This window comes from Girardinichthys multiradiatus, chromosome 15, assembly GCF_021462225.1.
Source record: "Girardinichthys multiradiatus isolate DD_20200921_A chromosome 15, DD_fGirMul_XY1, whole genome shotgun sequence".
Taxonomy (NCBI): Eukaryota; Metazoa; Chordata; class Actinopteri; order Cyprinodontiformes; family Goodeidae; genus Girardinichthys; species Girardinichthys multiradiatus.
In genome coordinates, this window is record NC_061808.1 from 7639457 (window position 1) to 7656499 (window position 17043).

Here is a 17043-nt window from a genome sequence, read left to right on the forward strand (position 1 = left end):
ATAACCTTGTAATTCCTTTAGATTCTTTTGGATTACGAAAGAAATTGGAATCAGTCAAGATCAGAACTGGCTTGTCAGACCTCAAAGAAGACCAAATAAAGATAAAGCCTGATTGGGGCATCTCTAAATCCCCAGCCTAGGAGCCTCATTCTGCAGGGAATCACAAAGACATTTTGAAGAAACTAAATGTTTAGTTAGAAGATAAGACAGGAATATGGGAACCAGACGACTCACTGCTTTATACACGAGCACTAAAACTTTAAAATGAATCATCAACTCCACATGAAGCCAAAACATACAAAACAGGAGTTATAGGAGCTTATTTATTAGAATTTGGTAATAACCTTGCTGAAGCATTCTGCATGAAAACTAGTGGTGCTTAGGGGCACGGCGCTGATGGTGTAGGGGTTAAGCGCGCGACCATATACGGAAGCTACAGTCCTCGAAGCGGCTGTCCTGGGTTCAAGTCCCGGACCTGGTGACATTTACCGAATGTCTCCCCCTCTCTCTACCCTTCTTTCCTGTCTGCCTACTGTCAAAAAATAAAGGCCACTAGTGCTGAAAACATATATTAAAAAAACAAAAACCACTGATTACAAGTGTAAAAAAACAAACGTATGAATAATTTTTTCTAGTTTAGCAAACGGCACTGAAGGAGTTTAGCAAAGTCCCCTAACTGAAAGAAACAAGACTGTGGGATTACATATAAACCCAAAAGCAAATTAGAATAAAAAATACTTCCTTGTTACAAATTCTCTACTTAGTGAATAAACCGAAAGACACAACTGCTTCGCTGATGTCCAAATATATTTCATTGTTTCTGTTTTACTCCAATTTAAATAAAGGTAATTATCAGCCATGTAGTCCTTTATCATACTGAGGCAGCGAATTAAGGCAAATAGGGTAAAATAACTAGTATGGTTTAAAAGACACGTACAATGAAATATATCAGCATAAAAATGACGAGAAATGTCATTATTTGTTCAACAATATCAGCAATATCTGCAAGAATTGACACCCAACATTCCTGGGAGCAGTTTTAGCGAATAAACTGTGTTAAAAACCTTTCGGTTAAAGAGATTTGGCATTAAACACTTCACTGAGTTTAATGAATTGTGACACATGCACATAGCCAGCAGATGATCCAGTGCAGACACTGAAGCCAAAGGCTGAATACAGCAGGTTAACTCATACAATCTGAGTAATGTGCCCACTGAGCATGTGTATTAACCCAGTTTCTGTTTGGTTTAATCTAGGTCAATACACAACTTCCTCATATATAATAAAGGTATCACTGCTTCAGTCTTCTGCAAGAATTCTGCAAGAATAAAAATTTGACAAGAAATGTGAAATAATAAAATGTGTTTCCATGCTGTTCATTTATGATGCATCTTGATCCTTGTCTTCTTGGGCCTACCTTTGGTCCCCACCAGGTCACCCCAACATGCAGAGCGTAGTCGCAGCATGCTTTGGCGTCTGCCAGAGTGCGACACGTCTCATAAGCGTCCAGCAGGGAGCAGTGTTGTTCAGGCAGGACCAGCGCCATCACCATGGTGGTACCACCCATCAGAGCCGCCTAGGAGGATGAGAAAGGGACTGTGGGTCAGTTAGGAGAATAAAAGGAAAGGAGGAAATGGGGTATTGGAAGGCAGAATCAAAAACACAAATTTAAATCAACAACAATGAGTTCACTGTAAAACACAGAGACTCTTTGTCTAGAGACAATAAACCTTCTGAGCTCAAGTCTCATCATCAAATGGCCTATTATGTAGTGACAGCACACAACAAGGGCCACAGAAAACATCAAGTTAAATGGAAGTAAGTCTGTAAAGATGAATTAAGACCTAAAGCAAGAACCCTTGGTTTCATTTAGCTTTTAATGCTGTTCTTAGCTAACTCTCCATATAAGTACTATTTTTATTCCCCTGTATGACCTACCTCTTAGTTAACTTCCAAAAACCTGACGCCTTGTTTTCAAACAACCAAAAATAAAAAGACTAGGATAAAAATAGGAGATGCGAAAGAAGCAGAGGAATTTGACAGATTAAACCAAGATACGAAAGAATAGAGGTAGAAGGTATAGAAAGACAGAGAAAATACAGAAAAGAAAAAACAAAGACATATCAGAAGAAATATTAGGTGATGTGTCTGACTTCAGTATAACCATGACAACAGATACTGCTCAACCATACCTGCATTTCCCCACCCTATTCTTCTTTGTCCTTATCGCTCCATTGAATACATTTAATATTCTCTCAAAGTCTGGTAGGATATTACACAGAGAGGTGATCTAACAAACTGATGTATATTTTAAAGAAAAAACAAACAAAAAGTGTTGAAACGTTCCCTCATCCATTCTCCAGCAACATCTACTTGCTCATAATTCAGTTCAATAACTATTAAAATATAATTAAAGAAATGTTGCTTAAATGACGATACTTCAAATAACCTGAACCCTATTTGCCTGAATAAAATCAGATTACATTTAAAAATGTCTGTGTCAGCACTAAACCACTGAGGCTGACTCAGACATCTCACAGATGGGGGTGGGGCTAATCTGTTAGAGTGACCGATCCGCTAACCAATCAGCCGTCCGGATGTAGGATTACCATAGGAACCGGTCAGAATGATCTGCAGCATCAGCCGGGTAGAAGTCACCGTATGTGTGTAGCGTCATTCATCACTGTCAGTTAATGCTAATGTGTGTGTGTGTGTGTGTGTGTGTGTGTTGACGTTTGCATGAGAGTGTGAAGGATCAGGGATTGCGGGATTTGGTCTGTCTGCCTGCAGGGCCCAAATTAAAATTTACTGCCAGTCTCTGTCTTTATAAAAGCTCAGACAAGAATTGAGAAAAGGAAAAAAGAGAAAGCAGAGAAACATTAAAAAGCACAAAATACAGAGAAAAACTTATTTTTATCTTTTTTAAGCAAGAAGAAAGGAACTGACTGATAGCTGAAAGGTTTCCAAATTAGGATATGTTGGAGACCTGCAGAAACATCCAAATTTAGACTATTATAAATGGTAAATCTGCAGCACAGAGAAGTAACAATGTATCTTCTTTGTTCTACGTTAACCACATTATATCCATACACAGGCGATTCAAATCCTGTCTAATCTGTAGCTAATCAGAAATCACATATATTAAAAGAAGAAATGAAGAGATTTTGTATTTTCTTAAAAAATGTACTTACTCAAATGAAAGACTTTGTTTCCTATTAACACACTAGGGTATATTTCCTACTAGTTAATTTAAAAAAGAAACATAAAAATATATTTATTTTATTCATTTATTTTGTTCATTCAAAATATTTTATGTTATATACAGTGCCTTGCAAAAGTACTCGGCCCCCTTGAACTTTTCAACCTCTTGACACATTTCAGGCTTCAAACATAAAGATATAAAATTCTAATTTTTTGTGAAGAATCAACAACAAGTGGGACACAATCATGAAGTGGAATGAAATTTATTGGATGTGTCAAACTTTTTTAACAAATAAAAAACTGAAAAGTGGGGCGTGCAATATCATTCAGCCCCCTTGTGTTAATACTTTGTAGCGCCACCCTTTGCTGCAATTACAGCTGCAAGTCTCTTGGGGTATGTCTCTATCAGTTTTGCACATCGAGAGACTGAAATTCTTGCCCTTTCTTCCTTGCAAAACAGCTCGAGCTCAGTGAGGTTGGATGGAGAGCGTTCGTGAACAGCAGTCTTCAGCTCTTTCCACAGATTCTCGATTGGATTCAGGTCTGGACTTTGACTTGGCCATTCCAACACCTGGATACGTTTATTTGTGAACCATTCCATTGTAGATTTGGCTTTATGTTTTGGATCATTGTCTTGTTGGGAGATAAATCTCCGTCCCAGTCTCAGGTCTCTTGCAGACTCCAACAGGTTTTCTTCCAGAATGGTCCTGTATTTGGCCCCATCCATCTTCCCATCAATTTTGACCATCTTCTCTGTCCCTCTTGACAAAAAGCAGGCCCAAACCATGATGCTGCCACCACCATGTTTGACAGTGGGGATGGTGTGTTCAGGGTGATGAGCTGTGTTGCTTTGACACCAAACATATCATTTTGCATTGTGTCCAAACAGTTTGATTTTGGTTTCATCTGACCAGAGCACCTTCTTCCACATGTTTGGTGTGTCTCCCAGGTGGCTTGTGGCAAACTTTAAACGAGACTTTTTATGGATATCTTTGAGAAATGACTTTCTTCTTGCAACTCTTCCATAAAGGCCAGATTTGTGCAGTGTACGACTGATTGTTGTCCTATGGACAGACTCTCCCACCTCAGCTGTAGATCTCTGCAGTTCATCCAGAGTGATCATGGGCCTCTTGGCTGCATCTCTGATCAGTCTTCTCCTTGTTCGAGATGAAAGTTTAGAGGGACGGCCGGGTCTTGGTAGATTTGCAGTGGTCTGATACTCCTTCCATTTCAATATGATTGCTTGCACAGTGCTCCTTGGGATGTTTAAAGCTTGGGAAATCTTTTTGTATCCAAATCCAGCTTTAAACGTCTCCACAACAGTATCTTGGACCTGCCTGGTGTGTTCCTTGGTCTTCATGATGCTCTCTGCGCTTTGAACAGAACCCTGAGACTATCACACAGCAGGTGCATTTATACGGAGACTTGATTACACACAGGTGGATTCTATTTATCATCATCAGTCATTTGGGACAACATTGGATCATTCAGAGATCCTCACTGAACTTCTGGAGTGAGTTTGCTGCACTGAAACTAAAGGGGCCGAATAATATTGCACGCCCCACTTTTTTGTTTTTTATTTGTTAAACAAGTTTGACACATCCAATAAATTTCATTCCACTTCACGATTGTGTCCCACTTGTTGTTGATTCTTCACAACACATTTGGATTTTATATCTTTATGTTTGAAGCCTGAAATGTGGCAAGAGGTTGATAAGTTGATAAGTTCAAGGGGGCCAAATACTTTCGCAAGGCACTCATACATCTCTACAGCACAACCTCCTCTAGGCAAATCAGATCACAATCTTGTTTTTCTCTGCTCGAAATATAAGCCCCTTGTTCAGAGGCAACCTGTAATAAAGAGGGCTGTGAGAAAATGGTCACAGGAAGCTGAAGAAGCTCTGCAAAGTTGCTTTGAGGCTACAGACTGGGACGCACTGTGCCAGCCACATGGAGAGGACATCAATGCCATGACTGAGTGTGTAACCGACTATATAAACTTCTGTGTGGATAACATCATCCCCACCAGAACCGTGAGATGCTTCCCCAATAACAAACCTTGGATCACCAGTGACCTGAAGGACCTGCTTAACAAGAAAAAAAGAGCCTTCAGAGAGGGAGACAGAGAATTATTGAGGAGTATACAGAAGCAACTTAAAGTCAAGATAAGAGACAGCAAGGAGGTGTACAAGAAGAAGCTGGAGAGCAAGCTTCAGCAAAACAATATCAGAGATGTGTGGACAGGGATGAAGAAGATCACAGGCTTCAAGCAGAAGGATGATCACACTGATGGAGATCTGGACAGAGCCAATGAACTGAACACATTCTTCAATAGGTTCACTTCAGAAACAAGCTTCGCATCCTCCTCTCCTGCTCACAGCCAAACAGACATTCCACCCTCCTTTGACCCACAGGACCCACAGCTGTCCAGTAACACCTCACATTTTTTATCTTCCACCTCAGCCCTAGACCCTTCTGCTTCTACATGTTTGCCTTCAACCATATGAGAAGATGTTGATGCTTCCTTTGCTTCCTCCTTCCACCTGTGTGTCTCAAGAAGTCAAGTGAAGATGCAACTGGAAAGACTGAATCGGATTAAGGCTGCAGGTCCAGATCATGTCAGCCCTAGAGTCCTGAAGGCCTGTGCAGAGCAGCTCTGTGGGATTCTGCAGCACCTCTTCAACCTTAGCCTGGCCCAGTAGAAGGTTCCGGTGTTGTGGAAGACCTCCTGTCTTGTTCCGGTACCAAAGAAAACTCACCCATCAGTCCTCAATGACTATAGACCTGTTGCCCTGACATCTCACATCATGAAGGTCCTAGAGAGACTCCTGTTTGCCCACCTGAGTAATCAAACAGTAAACCATCAGGACCCCCTTCAGTTTGCTTATCGCTGTGGAGTTGGAGTTGAAGATGCCATCATACACCTGCTTCAACAAACCCACTGTCATCTGGACAAAGCCAGCAGCACTGTGAGGATCATGTTCTTTGATTTCTCCAGTGCATTTAATACAATCCAACCTGATTTGCTTTGTCAGAATCTCCAGAAGACTCAGGTGGAGGCCTCAACAATCTCCTGGATCAAAGACTACCTGACAAACAGACCACAGTTTGTGAAAATGAAGGGTTGTGAGTCTAACCAGGTAGTCAGCAGCACAGGAACACCACAGGGGACGGTACTCTCACCATTCCTTTTCACTCTGTACACCTCAGACTTCCAGTACAAGACAAACCCCTGTCATCTGCAGAAATACTCAGATGATTCTTCAGTCGTGGGGTGGATCAGAGATGGACAAGAAGCTGAGTACAGGAAGGTGGTGGACCGCTTTGTGGCATGGTGTGGAAACAATCATCTCATTTTGAACGTGACTAAAACAAAGGAGATGATTGTAGATTTTAAGAGAAACAGGAATAAGTCAAAAACTATTTCTATCATGGGAGAAGAAGTGGAGGTGGTGGAGGAGTATAAATACCTCGGTGTTCACCTGGACAACAGACTAGAGTGGAGATGCAACTGTGAAGCCATCTACAAGAAGGGACAGAGCAGACTGTACTTCTTGAGGAAGCTTAGGTCCTTTGGTGTTTGCAGCAAGATGCTGCATATCTTCTACAAGTCTGTTGTGGAAAGTGTGATCTCTTCTACCATCATCTGCTGGGGAAGCAGCATCAGAGCCAGGGACTTAAAAAAGCTCAACAAGCTGTTAAAAAAGGCTGGCTCTGTTCTGGGGACTCCTCTGGAACCTCCGGAGATCATTGTGGAAAAACGGATTCTTCATAAAATGAAGAACATTATGGAGAACCCTGAGCATCTTCTTCATTAGACTGTCCTACAACAACAGAGTGTCTTCAGTCAGAGGCTTCTTCAGATCTGCTGTAAAAAAGACCGCTACAGGAGATCCTTCCTGCCCACAGCCATCAGCATCTACAACGGCTCTTTGAGGAAACCTTCATAATGAACTACAACAACATTTAATTTCCCTTTGGGATTAATAAAGTATTTTTGAATTGAATTGAATGTATCAAAACAGAATAATGAATGAAAAGGGGTAGAAAGAAGAAAATAGTTTATCCTTTTCCTCAAAGAAAAATAAATTACAAAAATAAAAAATTATAACATAAATATCAGTTTATCATCTATCCATCGACCAACAATAAGTAAATGAAAAAAGAAGTATCTAAATACATTTGTTATCTATAATACATAGTTACCTTCATTAAGTTACCTCATATTTAATCAGCATATTTGATTTTAACACTTTTGTAAATACAAAAATAATTTTGGATTCTTTGATTTCTTTGGTTAAATCATTCCATAGAGTAATCCCATGAACAAAGATGCAACGTTCCATCACTTTTGTTTGAATTTTTGTTTGAAAAAGTGTCTGAAAGGGCACTTTAGCATGTATTGTCAGACATCCAACAAACATAATAACATATCTTATAGATTCCTTGATACAGTGTGAAATAACAGGCCATTTTTACCAGATCTAAACCCATGGCAAAATCTATGAGTCCAGTGAGAGAATTGTTATTTTTTGGTGAAAGTGTTTAGATGTGAGGGAAAAGGTTATATTTGAATGTTTTGTGGACACTATATGGTTATAGAAACCAAATGTTCTGGTTAGTTAGATGACTTGGAAACAATATAGAAAACAGACAAACCAAACATAATACACAAGGACATAAGAAAAGCTCCACCATAGCAAGAAAGAATTTCCTAAAGGGTTTAGAAAGTGAAAGATAAGCTTCTAGAAATTTCCTCTTTACACAGAAACAGACTATAAACCATGTATATGCTCTGTCCTAGAAAATCATCAGAACTGAATATGTAACATCAATATCTGTTTCTCCATCATGTAATATAATGTATTGCAGAAGTGACAGAGAAGTGATGGTGATGGAAGCATGCAGATTCTTTAGAGTTGTTATAAACCACAAGATAAAACCTACTTAGACCTGAAAACTGAGCATCAAGCAGAAGTTATGGATGACACAGAAACCACACACAAAAAATCCCCTCTCTGTTTAAGAGCCCCAAACCCCCATTGTGAAAATAATCTGGTAAAATGAGGACAGGGGAGGGTGGCTGCAGAAGAGTACATTGAAATGTGCATCTGAGTATGTAAGCTGTGTATTGCAGCGACTTCAAGAGACAAACAAGGCGCTCAGGGGCTGTAGTTGGGTCGTTCCTTGTCCGATGCGCTCGTCATTGTCATGGAGTGACATTTTGGACTTGTTGGTTTATTTTGTAATTTTGATTCTTATGGCTCTTTGTTTATTTCTTAAGTTATTGTTTCTATGTTCCCCTCTAGTTTCTCTGTTTACTTTAGTTCATAGTTATTCTAGTTCTTTATTTCCTCCTCTGATTTATTCTCTTGCTTAGTTTGTGTTTTCTGTTTTAGTCCTTTCACCCATCCTCAGCCTTTGTATTTGCTTCACCTGTTCCTTGTCACACCTGTTCCCTGTTTCTTTGATTACCTGCCTTTTGTTCCCCTCTCTGTGTATATTAGTTGTTCTGTTTGTTTAGTTCCTCGCTGGTTCCTTGTTTCTATGTCGGTGTTGTCTACGTTTCTATGTCTATGCTTCGTTTATGCTACGTGTACCATGACTATGTTTTGTTCATGCTTCGTTTTGCTACGTTTTGCCATACTACCTGGAGTGTGGAATAAATTATGATGCGGCTACCGAGCTCTTGTCTGCGCTTTGGTCCGACCCACAGTCCTCCTCCGACATTACAAACCAGCCAAAAAGAGGACCAAGCAGAACCAGAGATGATTACCTTGTTTGAGTATTTCCGACGTGCCGCGGAGAAGAGCGCACTTCAGGATCAGGAAGAGAGAGAGCAGCGGTCACCGTTTTGGGGCACAAGACTGGCTAGGCCTCTTCCGGGTACCGGTCCGCTGCGTCACAGACCCTCTCCTCATCCCCGGAGTAAGTCACTGGCTCCAGTCTACTTTTCCTCCTCGTTTTCGGAGCCAGAGTTGCCTGCAGCGCACTCTCCCAGTTCGGAGCCTGCCCCACCTCGTTGGAGATGTCGCCGGCGCCGCAAGAAGTCTGCAGCAGCGGCAGCAACGCCTGAGCTCGTCACGTCCACAGCTGCAGCAACAGCAGCGCCTGAGCTTGCCACGTTCGCAGCAGTAGCAGCACCTGAGCTCGTCATGCCCTCTGCTGGTCTCCGGTCGTCGGTGCGACCTCCTGCTCTGCCATGGGTTCAGGCCGGGTTGCAGGAGAACAAGAAGGAACTTATGAAGTCACGTTGCCTAGAGTGTGTTCCTCACTTGATTAGCAATCCTCAGGATCTGGCTGATGTGCACACCATTTTACTAGATGAGTTTCTTGCAGAGGGATGGCTAGACGCTCCAGCTCCACTTTCCACTGGAGGTCCTTTCGATCCTCTTCTCGTGGCCGTTAAGGCAGCCATGCCTCTGGACTCACAGCATTTAGCCACGCCTCTGGACTCACAGCATGCAGCTAAGCCTACAGAGACTCATCCGGCCGCCGCCGGATCTACGGAGCCTCAGCCGGATCTACGGAGCCTCAGCCGGCCGTCGCCGGGTCTACAGAGCCTCGTCATGACACGGAGGAGCCCGTGGGCGGGCTGCCTCCATTCCCACACCATGCTTCGGTGGAGCCCATGGATGGGCTGTCTCCAAGATCTGGTCCTGAGCACCTGCTCAGTTTTCTCTGGGGGGTGTTACAGGAGATACGGACTGACCTTTTGACTTTGATTGACACACCAGAGCCTGACTCTTTGCCTGACTCTTTGCAGCCTGGGTCCAAGTTGGACGCCAGGGCCAAGTCTTCAGGGTTTCTGCCTGGGTCCAAGTTGGACGCCAGGGCCATGTCTCTGAGGATCTCGCCACGTCATACACTGCCTGACTCCTCGCTTCGTGGGTTTGCCTGGCATCTCGGCTGTCGGACTCCAGGCACCCTGCATCCTCGCCGCAGACCTCCGAGGCGCCTGCATCCTCGCCGCAGACCTCCGAGGCGCCTGCATCCTCGCCGCAGACCTCCGAGACATCGGCTCCTTAATTGCTGGCGTCGCCGCCGGTCTCCGGATCATCAACCACTTCGATGGCTGCTTCGTCACTGCCGGCCTTCGGATCATCAAACACTTCGCTGGCTACGTCATCGCGGGTGCCCTGATCATCGGCCTCCTGGATTTTGTTAGGCTCCCCTGGAGATTATGGACTTTGGTTTTGTTGTTTTGTTTATTGGGAGTTATTTTTGTTTTGGACTCTTGCCCTCCTTCCGGGGCCCCCTCCGCCCACCCTGGTTTGGTGGTTTGTGTTTTGGACTCTTACCTGCCTTTTGTTCCCCTCTCTGTGCTCTGTGTATATTAGTTGTTCTGTTTGTTTAGTTCCTCGCTGGTTCCTTGTTTTTATGTCGGTGTTGTCTACGTTTCTATATCTATGCTTTGTCTATGTTTCGTTTATGCTACGTGTACCATGACTATGTTTTGTTCATGCTTCGTTTTGCCATACTACCTGGAGTGTGGAATAAATTATGATGCGGCTACCGAGCTCTTGTCTGCGCTTTGGTCCGACCCACAGTCCTCCTCCGACAGTCATAGAAAAAGAATCCACTAAAGTCAAAAGTAAATGCCTTTTAATTACGGTATTAAGGAAAAATAAACAACTTAGAATAACGTGTCCAAAAATACAACTTAACAAACACAAATCTCAAATATCTCGATTGTTAGCGGTCAACAAAAAATGCAGCGGCCCACACACCCCCTCTCCTCTCCCTTGACACCCAGGCAGGTGGGTTAATATGCCCAATCACCTGAACTCCGCCCATCTCCAGTTGACCCATGCATTAACAAACAAACAGCAAAAAAAAAAAAAAATTCCAAATCCAAACAATCAAACATCTTACAAACCAGCCCAATTTCATTTATGGCTCCTACACTTGAAACTGTAGAAGGTGAACACCAGACAATAACATGAAATTAATGAAAAGAAACAGGTTTATAAAAACTGGGAAATTATTCCCAGAGAAAAACTAGGATGACTCAGACTGTGAGTGGGAAATGAGTGGTAATAAACGATGATACTCTCTGTATGTTTGACTCTGGGAGAAGCTTTCATTGTTGGACAGATTCCCACCGCAGCCCTCTGATCATCCTCTGTTAGCGCCAGTCATACCTAACATTACAGCTGGACCCCTCCCATTCATCGTTCACCTCCTCCCTTCATCTCTTCAACCTGTAGGTGAATTAAAATGATGTCTGCAGTGACAGAGACGGATATTACTCAGAAAATGTCAGGAAAATATTCAGTTCCAGTCAAGCTGAGGGATGTAGTACAGCAAGGACTGACAGTGAGCAGATTAAACCAATGATTTCAGTGATTGTGACCCTCTCCTTATGACAAGGTGAATGCTACACTAAACATAAAGACTAAAAACAATGTTATATAAGATGAAGAACAGATTGTGATAAGAAAATGAATGAAAAAGAAATGCCCCATAAATCTAAAGGTTTTTGCCAGTATGGGTTTTTTATATTATCATACCTTCAATTAAAAATACCCTAATTCACCTAAAACAAAAATGTATAAGTTGAACTAACTGCTGGTATTTAAAGGAGAAAAGCAAAACTGTTCCTACTTCTGCTAAAATAATATAAGATAGAGATAAACACCTGCTAAAGTTTGCAGTTTTCATATGCCTTTTGCCCAGAAGATTATAGCTTTTTGCCGTTCTGTTCTTTACAGAGTAACAATTTTAACAAGATAATATATGCTGGTTAATTAGTTGGGCTTTCTGCTCTGGTAGAACCTGCAGTCAGCTAACAAGCCTTTCGATGTTTACCCACTGTAGTTTTAAAAGTGAGTGATGGATGGCGTTCAGTTTCCACACCACTTGTGTGTTTTTTTACAAACGATAAAATGTCCACACAGAGACATTTATCCTCCTTGTAAGAGAAATGTGTTGTGGCTTTCTCCTCATCAAGCTGACCAGTAGTGTTCAGCAACATGTGGAGGAGGGGCTGGACTGTGTTGCTCTATGCTCCATATAGCTGGGAAAAACTCAAGTCGGTCTGATATGTTCTGTGGCTTCTCATTAGAAGGAATTTAAACTGTGGGAACAGTGTGATGGTTGGTTTAATTGGTAACCGGCCTGTGCATATGTGTCTATAAGGGAATACTAAATCTACAGTAAAATTTTACAATTACCGTATTTTCCGCACTATAAGGCGCACTTAAAAACCTTTAATTTTTTCAAAAAATGACAGTGCGCCTTGTAATCCGGAGCGCCTTATATATGGATCAATTGGTTAATTGGTTGATCCATACTGGTTGTACACGGCGCTCTGTCAAAATGTTTCAGTACGACTGGTAAACTACAAAGCCGCACCGCTTGCAGCATCACGGCTACCGTAGTCAGGGGCGTCGCCGAAGTAATAGCGGTAAACACCTGTACTGTGCTTACTCCTAGTCCAACACCACTTGTGTGTGTATAACGTTTGAATGTACTGTTGCAGGAATTGCCTGAACTATATGTGATTAGAAGCTCAGTGTGTGGGGTGTATGTTTCGTGTGTGTGTATGGAAGATGTTGACATCACTCCTCCGGACAGAGGTGGCGCTGTGTGCTGCCGTAGCTGAGAATCAAGAGTGAAGGAGTGACGTCGGTATTATTGTGTGTGTGGGGTGGGTAGAGACGGCGACCGGAGCAGCGGTGTATGAGTCTGTAAGCCCTGTGTTTTTACGTGCTGCAAAGTCATTAAAAAGAACCCCGAATCTCGTCATCAACTCAGTGTTTTGATGCTGTTTCTTCATGCTCAACTCAGCAACGTATGAGTGAGGGAGTTAACCCCGAGGAAACTAGTAACTTCGGCCCTGGAGAAAGCGTCTCCCCTGTGTCATCAGACTACGGTCAGGGGACAGAAACAGGAAAGGTTAACAGTACTAACATTTGATTTAGTGCATCAAACTGTTTCTTTTACGTGTTTACTGAATCAGGGAAAAGTTCCCTTTCACGTTTTAACTAACGTTTGATTTCAACTTCAACTTCATAGACTCCAATGCATTCCTAACGTGCGGTTGGCTCTATTCAATAGAATTCTATGTAGAGGAGACCTTACCATGAGAGTGAATGGAGTTATCAGAACGCTGGTTTGTAGTGTATTAATAAAGTTTGACTGACTGACTTATCTGACTGTTTTGTTGACATTCTCTTTAGCACAGCTCCATCTAGTGGATGCATAACGCAACCCCGGTCAAACGTTTGACTGCAGTAGCTTCTATTCTATGCGCCTTATAATCCGGTGCGCCCTATATATGAAAAAAGTTCTAAAATAGGCCATTCATTGAAGGTGCGCCTTATAATCCGGTGCGCCTTATAGTGCGGAAAATACGGTACAGTAAGCATTTTTTATTTGCTTACCACAATAGTGCAGCTTTAACAACCCATTTGTAGAATGTTCAAAGGTTTGATATCTGTAGCCCTAACAGATCATGGGTGTCCCTATGCTTCTTTTCAACACTGCAAAGTTAAACACTATTATTAAACTGTCCTCCTACTGCAGGTCAGTGTGAATCCACTGAAGGGGCATAGCACAGGAACAGTGGGGATGCAAAGAAGAAGAAGAGGAAGAAGAAGAAGGGTCAAACTGTTACCAAGCTGCGGGGGGGAGGGTAGAGGATACACAAAGAACCAGTTTTTGGGTTCGTCAAGTTTTTGCCTCAGTGGTTGCTATGGTAACAGGCTCAGCATAAGGGAAAAAACATCGCCACTGTGGTCATGTGTGCTCGTACTCCCAAACAGGCAGAAATTTCCACACTAGGAGCTGGGTTGGTTGCCGTGGCAACAATGGCAGTGGGTAGGATTGCCGGGGGAACGCTGGCATACGAACAAGTCAGATTTCCTCAATTTCCACTCAACACACTTCAGTTAACATTAAAATAATTTCACTGAGCTACAGCGCAGTTCAAATGATCCCAGGAAATATAACTTGTAATGATATTTGACTATTGTGTGGAAGATTCTAGCATTAGAGACATAAGAAATGTATTTTGTACTTTGCCCTACAACTTGTTTTGCTCCATTTATAATTTATCTATTTGGAGCTTTAAACATAAACATTAATATTGTTTAAAAAAAAAAGATAATAGAACATAAATGTATGTCTGAAAATATGGACCTTCTTAGGTCTTGAGAAACAATATGCGCAATAAGTCAGCTTTACTGCTAAAATATGCCAGACAAATGATTAACCTCTAAAACATGCATACCACCACAGGCAACAATTGCACTCCCTCTTCTGAATATCAAAGTCTTCTGATAAATAAATAATTATCTCTCCTTGGAGTCTCAGGGGAGCAAAGAAAGAAATATGAGCATCAATAACCAGTAAAAATGACAATAGATTGACCAGGTAAATTGTCTTACATGTTTTAGTTCAGTTTTGGTTTTTTGGTATTTGGGCTGGGTTGTGGGGGGGTTATTGATTAGGGAGGAGTAAGAAAAAGCTTGTGCTGCTGTGAAAAACTATTTGTCATCTATTGATTAACTGTATACAATACCGATCAAAAGTTTTAGAACCACTTTCTCATTTAATGGTTTTCTTTATGTTTATGACTATTTCCATTTTAAGTAGATTCTCACTGAAGGCATCAAAACAGTGAATGAACACATTTTGTAGCAAAAAAAAATTTGTAAAAGAACTTTTTGCTGCGATGACTGAAATATTAACCTTTGGCCGTCTCTCAATGAACGTCTGGGAAGTTCTTTCAAGACTCATTACAACACAACAATTAGACATTTGGCCAAAACATCTTGATAATCCCAAGACCTTTGGCACAAAACTGGAAGTTCTTGCAAGGTGTGCATCCCACTACATCTTGTATAGAACCAACACAGTAGGTCTGGGACACCTTTGCCTCATCAAGACCAGGGTGACGATGATTTAAGTGTTTAAAAAGTAAAAACAGAAGAAATCTGGGTGTAGATACTTTTTCACTGAACAAACTAACTCAAATAATGAGACAGGACAGAGACAGTAGGAGAAAAAGTATGTCTGTGGAGGACAGCTGCACTCTTGAGTGTTTAAACTCAGTCCTGCTGATGAGCCTTGTCACAGTTAAACTATGTGAGTGTGTGTGTATCTATGTGTGTGTGACTGTGAGTGCGTACTTTGGTCCCACTGTAGAAGTCGTCCTGAATGCTGGCGTTCATAAACGTCTGCTGCAAGTGCACACAGGTGTCGATTCCACCTGGTAACACCAGCTTTCCAGAAGCATCTATAACTTTAGCTCCACCTGGTATCATCAGCTCCTTCCCAACCTACAGCACAACAAAAACACAGCATAAACACCTCCACTAAGATACACCACCAAATAATAAAAAGAAACGGACAAAGACATTCATTTTTTAGTCTTTTGGTATTTGTTCTTTTACTGTAGGCCATTTATTGAACTTTAATGATCTGTGATAGTTTTAAATGGTTCTTTGGGTAAAACCTTATGTTTTAATAGGTATATTCTAAACAACAGCAGGAACAAGTTATTGATTTATTGAGTTATTGACTGATTTTAAAGCAAATGGTACATGAGAACCGCACTGCTGTGAACTAATATCTGGACATCCCTTCGATCGTGAATCTAAATTACTGTGTTAATCACCCATCTTTTTCTTGCTAATGACTAATAAGCAGAAAAATATACCCTGCACTTAAATATTATTTCCATTCATTTTTAAAATACCTGAAATTAACAGATAGGGTTGAAAGTTCAAAATAATATCAAATAGAATAAATCTAGATTCAGGAAGAGTAAATCGGAGCTTCCATGCTGCTGAGTCAAGTCAAACTTCTCCAAATAAAGTAATAATTGTCTCCATGACAACAACTTGAGAGTACATTTGACTGAGTGATAAAAAGCTTTTACAACAGAGTATTGTGAGATGTGAGTCATGACAACAGCTGGGGTGTGGCACTATACAAAGAATGAGCGGGTTAAAGTTGGACTTCGCAACAGAAAGGGTTGTAGCAATTCTAAAATTTGGTAAGATTATGCGTTTATGATTCAAAATGTAACTGTATGTAAAGGTTTGTAAATATGGTTACCTGCTGTATGATGCCATTCTCGATGTAAACATCTGCTTCCTGTGTGAAGTCATCATTGACCACCTTCCCTCCCTTGATGAGGATGCGCATGGACCCCATGTTAGCAGCCATAATCCTACAGGAAAAAATATGGAAATTCTAAATAAACATATTTAATAAATCGGGTATTAGGTCTTAAAAGATAAGTGTGTATGAGCTGAGATAAAATCAAAACAGGCAATAATTGACTACAGGGTTCCTAAATTTCACACTTTTCAAGATTTGAATTTCCAGAAATATCTGGCATTTTCAGGCATTACAGAAATTTAGGGGGAAAACATTTTCCTTACTGGCGACCTCTCCACGATGGACCTCTTGGGTTATCCCAGTATTTGGCATCTAATTTCTATCAGCTCTTAAGACTACATAAAGGTTATCTAAGGCACAGTTTGTGATCTTTAATACTTCATTCTGTTTGTGAAAAATAAAAACAAAGTCATTTTAATGATTTACTAGATGGGATATAATCCAGACCTAGCTTAAATCTAAAAATCTAGGTTTCATAGAACACACAAAAGCAATGAAATAACGTCCTTTTGGTTCTGTGTGGATGTAGTTTGGGTTCTCAGTAACTCAAAAGTCACAGTTTAACTGGTTAAAATGTTAAACTAATTTTCTGCTAAGACAAATTATATAAATTAAATGCAAATCAATTTTAAAAGCCAAATATTTTTTTTAATTTATATTTGTACACTATAAAAAAAGTCTGGAAACAAAATAAATCACTTTTTAAGA

At 41.1% G+C, this 17043-nt stretch overlaps 2 protein-coding genes across 5 annotated transcripts in view; one reads left to right on the forward strand and one right to left on the reverse strand.

The window, feature by feature from the left end:
- The window catches only part of LOC124882568, a 76180-nt gene extending 74905 nt beyond the window's left edge, over window positions 1-1275 (forward strand). Inside the window, exon 6 of the transcript XR_007041937.1 lies at window positions 1257-1275. The gene's annotated coding sequence lies outside the window, so the exon portion shown is untranslated. The remainder of the gene's footprint in view (window positions 1-1256) is intronic.
- The window catches only part of LOC124882565 (dihydropyrimidinase-related protein 5-like), a 40747-nt gene that overhangs the window by 7495 nt on the left and 16209 nt on the right, over window positions 1-17043 (reverse strand). For all 4 annotated transcript variants that reach the window (XM_047389022.1, XM_047389023.1, XM_047389024.1 and 1 more), the window contains 3 exons: window positions 16270-16384; window positions 15339-15488; window positions 1418-1576 (listed from right to left, as the gene is read on the reverse strand). In XM_047389022.1, the coding sequence (XP_047244978.1) occupies window positions 1418-1576; window positions 15339-15488; window positions 16270-16380 (420 nt within the window). In that variant the 5' untranslated portion in view covers window positions 16381-16384. The remainder of the gene's footprint in view (window positions 1-1417; window positions 1577-15338; window positions 15489-16269; window positions 16385-17043) is intronic.